The 10000-nt window shown below is 47.0% G+C and overlaps 1 protein-coding gene across 1 annotated transcript in view; it reads left to right on the top strand.

Moving 5' to 3' along the window:
- Nucleotides 1-2543: 2543 nt before the first annotated feature.
- The window catches only part of lrrc7 (leucine rich repeat containing 7), a 53427-nt gene continuing 45970 nt past the window's right edge, over nucleotides 2544-10000 (top strand). Inside the window, 4 exon segments of the mRNA XM_062556964.1 lie at nucleotides 2544-2732; nucleotides 7886-8003; nucleotides 8615-8693; nucleotides 9634-9723. Of these exon segments, the coding sequence (XP_062412948.1) occupies nucleotides 2544-2732; nucleotides 7886-8003; nucleotides 8615-8693; nucleotides 9634-9723 (476 nt within the window).

The following is a 10000-nucleotide window of genomic DNA, read 5'->3' as shown; positions in this document are numbered from 1 at the left end:
TACTGTATGACATTATTTGTTAATTATTTATTTTAAAATAAGTCTCGCTCTTTCTCTCTGAGATATTAATCATTGGGAAACTGTTCCCCCGACTAACCGGAACAATGGGTGCATTCATTACGGTTACAATTGTTCTTTTGAATAGAATGTTTTTAGGATCCGAATGCTGATCATGAATTTGCATGTGAAACACTCTGTGTAGTGCTTTTATTTGGAGTTGGCGACAGTGCCAATTATTTTATCTTTCCCTTTCAATGAATTTTTAAAAAAATAAATGTGTCTCTGATGTTGTGAATGTAATCTTCTGATGATCTCATTATCAGAATTAGCATTAAGAATTTAGCATTGCTTTATGGTAATATACTTTTATATGTGTGATTTACAAGGACGTCTGCAGCTCTAGGTTTGGATGGCCGTGTAATGTGTTACTTTTATACACATATATAAACACTTAAATGCCATTTCTTCTAAGGTCAGACATGCAAACGTTTACAAATGCCAAATCATATCGTGCCTGCATGCTACGACTCCATTTAATACAGTTCAAATGAGAAAAGGCCACGTCATACCATACTGAACCTGCAGCACCAAGGCAGGGGAGGCTGCTGGAACAGACTGCTGATTCACTCCCTAACAGGGAGATTTAGTGGTCTCAGCTTTTGCATGGCTTCATTTGATCCCAGCATATGATTGCTGTGGTTAAGTTTCACCATTCCGCTGATATGGCTCAGCATTAATTCATTTCTGATGATGTGTGGGTTTTTTAGCAGGCAGCCTATAAGCAGTGTTTTAATACCTTGTTTCATGCCATGTCACTTCTCATATGCCTTTTTTTTTTCTCTCGGAGAATTGTTGAATCAGGAAAGGGATTCACTAAATAATGCTGGTTTGGCACCTGGAGGGCTCACACACACACACACACACACACACACACACACACAGTGCGTGCGCGAGAGAGAGAGAGAGAGAGAGAGAGAGAGAGAGAGAGAGTGAGAGGTGCTGAGCCAGAGGTGCCAATGGCGGTGCTGTCTTTGGGGTTGCAGCTGACAGCTGTGGTTTAGCGCTGTGGCTGATGGTTGCAGTTGAGCTGTGGCGTGTGGTGGTGGTGCTGGCCCGGTTGCAGTTGAGCTGTGGCGTGTGGCGTGTGGTGCTGGCACTGGTCCGTCATGTGAGCGTGCCGTGGGGGGCAAGGGCAGAGGGCTGATGCAACGCGGGGAAACTCAGCTCATGACCACGCCACGCCGGACGGGCCGCGTTGTTTGCGTAGAAAGCTAACAAAAAACTTCAAGCTTTGTTTTGATGTTGTGTGACACATACACACACTGGCAAAAAAAATACATATGCATGTACCGACATTCACACACACACACACACACACACACGCACGCACACACACACACACAGACATACACACAAACACACACACACACGCACACACACACACAAACACACACACAGACATACACACAAACACACACAGACCTACACACACACACACACACACACACACACACACACCCACACACACCAACACACACACACACACACGCACACACACACACACACACACACACACACACACACACACCTGCAACATCCACGCAGGCACTCAATTGAAGCCCAAATGGAAGTTATTGCTTCGCTGCAGTAGTTCTGATGGCGTTTCTCATTATGCAGCTTGAAGCCAAATGTAGTGCTCAGTTCAACGGTTGCCTGGAGAACGGATGTGTCAGTGTGTGATGTATGTGCCGCTGCTTCCCCTCAGGTGTGAATAGGGCCGGTGAGCAGGTGTGAGTGTGTGGGATATAAATGGCCGCAAATGGAACGGCTAACAGACTGACTGACTCACCGGCCGACAGACTGATTGACGTATAGATTTTGGTTAGAGATAAATAGACTGCATTTCCACCTGCAGCTTTCAAGAGGATTGGAAACGTGCAAAAGGAACCAGTGAAGACGGAACTTTAAACAGTGTTAAAGACGGATGCTGTGGGTTTTGGGACTCCAGAACCCTTGGGCCTTCTCGCTACAGTGGATAGTGCTAGTGGGGGAGGTGGGGATGGAGCAACGGTAAGGTCACCTTGACCCAGGTTTGAGTCCTAAACCCGCCATTGGGAGTAGATAGTGCTAGCAGGGGAGGTGGTGGTGGTGGAGCAACGGTAAGGTCACCTGGCTATCAGTTGACCCAGGTTTGAGTCCTAAACCCGCCATTGGGAGTCAGTGTTGTTTTGGATAGCAGGGCCTGTTCAATTCCAGTCAGCTTTAACTGTAAGGTTAGAATGGCCGCTCTGCTCGAGGCTGCTGGTTGGATTGCGGAGAGGGCCGTCGTCTCACGAACAGCTGCGGCGCCGACGGTGGTTTGGCTCAGCTTCTCCGGAGTCTCCTTGACCTCCTGCTCTCCAGCCTCGTCCACTCTGTTTGACCTCTCCCTCTTTTCTCCCTCCCTCTCTCTCTCCCTCTCTCTCTCTCTCTCTCTCTCCCTCTCTCTCTCTCTCTTTCTCTCTCCCCTTCTCTCTCTCGCACACACAGTGCAGTGTCTGGAGATGACGACCAAGAGGAAGATCATCGGCCGGCTGGTGCCCTGCCGCTGCTTCCGCGGCGAGGAGGAGGTCATCTCCGTGCTGGACTACTCGCACTGCAGCCTGCAGCAGGTGCCCAAGGAGATCTTCAGCTTCGAGCGCACGCTGGAGGAGCTCTACCTGGACGCCAACCAGATCGAGGAGCTGCCCAAGGTGAGCGCCGGCGTGGGTGGGTGGGCACGAGGGCAATGCCTCGGAGGGGGGCCTCGAGTGGGGGGGGCACACAGCCAGGCACGCAGCTGGCATCCAGGGACTGAAGTAGGACTCATATGGAGGGACACAAAAGTGAGAGACCAGAGAAAAGAATTAGAATAGAAGGTGATTGTTGCAGAATTAGAATAGAAGGTGATTGTTGCTGAATAGCTTGGTTTCACTCTGTGTCACAATGCTACTTCAAAATTCGAAAATAGCGTTCGAAATTCAGATGGAGGGCAGGGACTGAAATAGCTGGATCAGGGGCCGGTTGCACAAAGCACCTTCAGTTAACATGTTCCCTTAAAATCTGATTTAAGGACCATTAAATCGTTTGCACAAACAGTTTGGGGCTATCAGTTAGGGCGTAATCAAAATATGTCCGAGTCCAATTCATCATAACGAACGTATACAGCCTATTCAGCCGACACTGACCCGTATATTCCCCCGTTGATACATTGATGCGCGGTCAGGCTACTGATTTCACCGGCAGTCAATTTGTGAGTTATCTTACCGTCTCGAGTTGGACCACCGTACTTTCCGCAACTGTGCGCTACCAGACGTATAGGCTACTATCTGTTTTTAATGCAACAGGATCAGTCTGTGGTGGCAGACGTCTTCCACACAGTCTGCAGCGTAATAATTCATAACGTCTATAATGCACCGTCTCAAACGCCTGTTGGCGATCATTAATTTATAAATAATAAATACATCAATACAGTTCATTTGTAATCACGAAAGCAAGATAATCAACGTTGTGGCACAGTGGCCTAAAAGCACACATGACGCGCCTCTTCTGGATGAAAGAAACACCTTTCAGGAACGGGGACAGACCTCAGGCAAGTTGTCTAAATTGTAGGCCTGAGGCTGTTTGACTTAAATATGTAGGCTAGCCTATTAGTTGTGAGTGATATCATTGTGTTAATCTTCAATTCCATACAACAGGAGAGCTAAAACTTCAGTCTGTGCAAAACTCGTGCAGTCAATGAACGACGTAGGCTACAGTAGGCTACTATTGCAAGCCTAGGCTATCCACTGAGCGCTACGCCATGGTCAACAACTAAATTGCAGAAGATGATTAAATCACTATTATGAATCACAGTCAGTCCGACTCATTTGATTGCATGTCATAAATGAAATGGCAACACATTTAATGACGAATAGTAGGGTTAACCCTATTTATTAAATGGAAGGACCTCCTCAGTCAATGTCAATGTAACTTCTATTTCGAATTTATCTATTTCTAATTTTCTGAAACAATGTATCTATTTCTACATCTCTGATACAGCAAAACTTCTTATTGGAGAGCCAACACGTCCTCTGTTGATTCAATGGTTCGTCGTTGTTCCTGTAATGAAAAGAAAAGGAAACAAGAGCCTAATTAGGTCTGGTGACATTAGCTTGTAGCTGCACTGCAACGAGATGTAGAAATGTGCGAAGTGGCCAGCGGGGTATAAGTTTGTTTGACATTATGTGTGAGCACAAAAGTTAGGCCTGGGTCTACCCAGTCCACCCAAGCCTAAATCGCATATGCCGACTTAGTGAGAACATCTGTATTTGATACAATATGTTTAGGATTATAATATGTAGGCTTAACATTTTAATTGGAAACACAGTAGCATCAATAACTTACTTTTCCGCTCTCCGTCTCTTTTACGCTGGGCTGGCGGAGGATAGACAGGATGACGGGCACTATCGCTTCACTCATTGCCTCTCTGTTGCTCATCACATCTATCGTTAATTGATCCAGACGTGATCTAGATTGATCCAGATCATGTGATTGAGGCCATTGTGTCTGCTGTGTTAGCTGTGGCCTCTCCCTGCCTCACAATAGTGGTGGGCCATACTGTAATGAGTCAATCAGTGGGGACTCCACATCGATGCCATCTGAGTCTGGCACAGTTAATGAGCTACTGAATAAGAACAATGCATTATATCATGGCATTATGGTGGTGTGAAGCTGTACACAGTAGAGGAGGAAGTAGATCTCGTGTGTTCATTCTCTGGAGAGTCGCACAGGGTATGAGTTTCTCATGTTTGCTGTGAGGAGCAGGAGCTGTTTCAGCACCATGGATAGCGCCCAGTGGGAGTTCACTCTCTGGGCTGTTGCTGGTCTATGCAGACATCACAGGAAGCAGCAGCAGCAGCAGCAGCAGCATAGACACAGGCACAGGCCTGCTCCTGCACGTACTGTATAGCGTTACTCATCCAGGGGGTTTCGCATCCAAGGCTTTTCATCTTGTAGGCTACATTGGAGAGAATTCACCATCAGGGAATAAGAAGAGGAAAAAAAGACTCTCTTAGTCTTCAGTCGCTGAAGTTGAGGTGGTGTATTTTGATGGACATGCTCATTTCAGGGTATTTCTATGTAGACAGGTAGACATATGCCGCATTCCAGTTGTCTCGTAAAACAACTCATGCTTGAGAATGATGTCATATCCGTGGACAAAAAAACCATGTTGGTTGCATTCCAGTTAGTCAAAAGATGAGAACAAGTCATGAGAACAATGCTACCATTTGTAAGCAATTGTCTGTTGTTAGCAATTGTTACCAGATATAGTGATACCAGTTTGTAATGAAGCATAACACACAGTATTTCACACAAGCAAACGTCATAGCAACAGATAGAGATTGGTTGGTTTGTAGTTTCTATGACTGAATGAATGAGACACAAATCAGACAGAGCTGCTAAGAAACAGAATTATCTACGGCTTTGATGTCAAAGACAAATGGAACGCAACAATAGTTCCAATCCTCTCGTTTCTTTACTTTGCACTATTTCTAGTTTCTTTACTTTACACTATTTTTAGTTTTTTTTTTTACTTCACTTCTTCTAGTGTCTTTACTTTACGCTGTTTCAGTGTGTATGTGCTGTGGATGTGGGGAAGGGTAGGTTTAAATTAATGATGCAGAGTGTGAAAGAGCCTCGCTGCCTCTATGAAAAGGATACTGTACTTGTTCTCTGAAAAGTAAATCTCTGAGATTTCAAACTGCACTTTCCGTGACGCAAGAGAGGAAAAGTGGTTCGGGAGATGAGAAGAGAAGAGGTCTCCAGCTAGGATGGCGTCTAGATTCATGAGCTTTTTGCCTGTAGCTCAACGAAGCTCAATGCATGAGAGCGTTATGTAATAGGCATTCATAATGGAGACGGATAGAGAGAGAAAGAGGTGGCATTCATGAGCGATAAAGAGAGAGAAAGAGGAAAAGAGAAAGATGGATGGACAGAGAAATGGAGAGAAAGAGAGTTGGGGAGATGGAGATGGGGGGCATTCATGAGAGATAGAGAATAATGGAGGAGCTAGTTTCTTTAAACACATAACCTGAGACTGAGACGGATGCTCTAAGCTGTGCTGCCCTCCCCCTCTCTCCCTTATATTCTTTCCCTCTCCCTCTCATTCTCTCTCTCTCTCTCCCTCTCTCTCTCTCTTTCCCTCCTCCATTACTGCCCACATCCAGTGGGCCTGTACGGCTCCTGCAGAATAATTGGCCTCTATAATGGGTCAGTGCTGAACTGCGCTGAACTGACGTCCTCTCTGGACATCAACGTCTCTGTTTGCCGTAACGGCGATCAGGCGCCCAGTCAAAGGGATGCGGCTGCAATCTCAGCCAGGGAAGTGCAGCACGGATGACGGCGTCCGCGCTCACCCTGTTTATTTCATCGTCGTCCATATGCGTGCTGTTTGGCGCGCTGGAGGAAATCGAGACCCGGATGCACGCAGCTCTGTTTGTTTTTGCCTCTTGTGAGCGTCTGAAATATTTATCTGTGTGCGGAGCCATGAAACAGTGCAGGGATGGAGAAGAGAAGCCCAGTTGTTACAGTAACGTCTGGACCAGAGAACAGCAGCCCGATCCGAAGGACCTGTCTCGAGTCTGGCACCAACTGGCTGCTGTGCTCTTATTTGAACTCTATGGACATAAATGGTAATGTCTTGTGCCACATCTTGTTTGAAAATATATTACGTAGATTTATGTGTATCTTAAAAACTCGATAAATGCCACCTAGCCCTAGATCTGACAGATCTGCCTTGAATCTTGTGTTAATGAGGACCGGAGATGGCTCAGATCTGGCCAGGGTCTGACCTTAATATGACCCTGACACTGGGCCAAATCTGGCCCAGATGTGGCTCTGATTAATCTGTTCCCCTCCCTGATGGTGTAGCACTAGTGCCCATCTCACTCATGGCCATGTCCAGTATCTGGCCTTGAACTAGAGATTTGGACTTGACCAGAGATGCATTTGAAGTTGTCAGAAAGTGCTTTTCTGGAATATTTAAACGGTTAAATGTTTTTTTTTTTTTTTTTCAAATGCGTATTCCAGCACCAGTGTTTGCTTGTGGAAAACTACCTCCTTCGACCTTTTGTGTGTGTGTGTGTGTGTGTGTGTGTGTTTGCAAACATTGTGCAGTGAATTCAAAGCATATGAAAAACTGTCTGAAAGCGTCTGTGAACTTTTGACTTTGTTTACTATTTCAAAGCCACCTCAGGCTAGACTCAGATCAGCTCTGCCCGGCATCATCTGCTGTCTGGTGGGACCCCGGGGCAACAACCAGCTGGCTGATGGGGGCAGAGTGGAGCATCCACTGAATCCCACTCACTTTACCTTCATAAGCATACAGTATCTGGTGCGGATCTGTTCCGGATCTGGCGCCGGTCTGAAGTCAGACTAGAGTAGATCTGGACAAGCCTCATCAGTGAGTCCTCTACTCTGCTGTCTCAGCAGAGTCCAGTCCCCATAGACACACACACACACACACACACACACACGCACACACACACACACACAGTCCTCTGCCTGGACGTGCGCTGGTGTGTATCTCCCGCTCCGTGCCTTAGGAGATGATTAACAGTGCTGCGACTGCAGGACCAAATGGAGTGTGTTTAACTCAGTGCTAATTATCCCGTCCCTCCGAGCCCTGGCGGGGGTCTGGCCTCCAACGCTTTTCTATGTGGCCAACGGCGAGAGTCAGCGGACCATTGAAATAGATTTCACCTGTCAGCGTTGAGCTGGCCCCCCCAGGGCGTGGGGGGTGGGGGGGGATACCCCACCCCAACCCCCCCCTCTACCCCTGGCCCTGCTCAGCAGTGACACTGACTCTGGCTTTTGTCCTCCTCAGCAACTCTTCAACTGTCAAGCCCTCCGGAAACTCAGCATGCCTGACAACGACCTCTCCAACCTGCCAACCGCCATCGCCAGCCTCGTCAACCTCAAGGAGTTAGATATCAGTAAAAATGGTGAGTCCACTGGAGAGAGCCTCGTCAACCTCAAGGAGCTAGATATCAGTAAAAATGGTGAGTCCACTGGAGAGAGCCAGTTCAACCTCAAGGAGTTAGATATCAGTAAAAATGGTGAGTCCACCGGAGAGAGACAGTTCAACCTCAAGGAGTTAGATATCAGTAAAAATGGTGAGTCCACTGGAGAGAGCCAGTTCAACCTCAAGGAGTTAGATATCAGTAAAAATGGTGAGTCCACTGGAGAGAGCCAGTCTTGTCAACCTCAAGGAGTTAGATATCAGTAAAAATGGTGAGTCCACTGGAGAGAGCCAGTTCAACCTCAAGGAGTTAGATATCAGTAAAAATGGTGAGTCCACTGGAGAGAGCCAGTTCGCTACAAGATATCTGACTTCAATTCCGTCCAGTGGGGAAATGGCCGCTATATAAAAACATTGTGCATGAACACCTATTGCTTCATAATGTAAAATGGTTTGATTTGATGGCAATGTGTTTACTATGTCTGAAATGACTCCATAAGTTGCTTTGGAACTGTAGCAGTGTGGTGAAAGGTTGGGATGGGAAGCCTTGCAGCAGCGTCATGACAGCCCTTTTCCTCCTGGCTCCTTCTCCAGGTATTCAGGAGTTCCCAGATAACATCAAATGTTGTAAATGCCTGTCCGTGGTGGAGGCCAGTGTCAATCCCATAACCAAGTAAGGAGTGTGTGTGTGTGCTGGAAACAGCATGGCAGTGTGTAAATACTAATAGTTATCGCAAGTCTCATCATGATTTGATTAGTGTGTACAGTTATTGCCTGCAAGGTAGCAAATATGCATTGATCAATTTAATTAGTTTGTGCAGCTGCCAGACTCCATATGGAAACGGTTACATCTGGCATCATGTTGCACACATTTATAGTATTTATGTACTGTATATAAGATGTATTTTATATTTAGATTCATATTCAAGGTCCACTCATCTATTAATAACATTAGTGTTAATATTAGCAGTGTGCAGTGCACAGTGTGCAGGTATGAGCGATGTTTGGTGCCTCTACTTGTGCTCAGGTAGAATAAGCCTGCGCTTTTTGTACTACATGTCAGAATCTGAGAGGGATTATCCCGGGGCTGTGGCATCCCCAGGCAGGGTCCTCCCAGACCTGATTTCTGGGGGCTTATTTGTTTTGCATTCTGGGGAGAAAAAAAAGCTAAATCTGACAAGGGATTTACTGTGCAGTGTTGCAAAAGCACTATCTCTGCTGCTCTCGGAGCAGCACAAGCACAAATCGGAGCGGCGGCCGACACAAATGACGTGCCTGTCCTCGTCGACAGACAGCTCCTGTTACGCACACCTGTGACGAGTCCTGTTTTCCGCTAGCTGCTGTCAGAAAGCTTCCCTCTGACCTCTCTGAGTGGGGGCAAGTTGTAGAGGTCCTCATTTTGTCTGTGTGTATGTGTGTGTGTGTGTGTGTGTGTGTGTGTGTGTGTGTGTGTGTTGCCGTCGGCTGCCCTGAGCTAAAGGGTTGGCTGAAGGGAGAGTGTGTGTGTGTGTGTGTGTGTGTGTGTGTGTGTGTGTGTGTGTGAGTTGTTTTCCTCAGTGTTTAAATGGCGTGTCTGATCTTTCCTTTCCTCCTCTCGTCTCGTCTGCTCGAAGGCTCCCCGATGGCTTCACCCAGCTCCTCAACCTGACACAGCTGTTCCTAAACGACGCCTTCCTGGAGTACCTGCCTGCCAACTTTGGGAGGTAAATGGCTGACGAGTGTGTGTGTGTGTGTGCGTGTGTATGTGTATGCCCACTTAGATATAAAGATGTGTCTACTGTATGCCTGTGTGTGTGTGTGTGTGTGTGCTCTTGTTAGTGAGCATGAGAGTCTGTGAGGAAGTCAGACAGACAGCAGACCCATTCATTACTTCCTCGTGACTGTATGTGTCTGCGCAGCTCTCACAGATAATGGCTCTGGCTCAGGTTGGGATGCGGCCCACATGCGGTTGTGATCCGGCCCAGATCCGCCCGATTAAGG

The sequence above is a fragment of the Sardina pilchardus genome, chromosome 15, assembly GCF_963854185.1.
Source record: "Sardina pilchardus chromosome 15, fSarPil1.1, whole genome shotgun sequence".
NCBI classification, from domain to species: Eukaryota; Metazoa; Chordata; class Actinopteri; order Clupeiformes; family Clupeidae; genus Sardina; species Sardina pilchardus.
The sequence above is the reverse complement of the archived record's forward strand: the minus strand, read 5'-3'. Positions and strand labels throughout refer to the sequence as shown.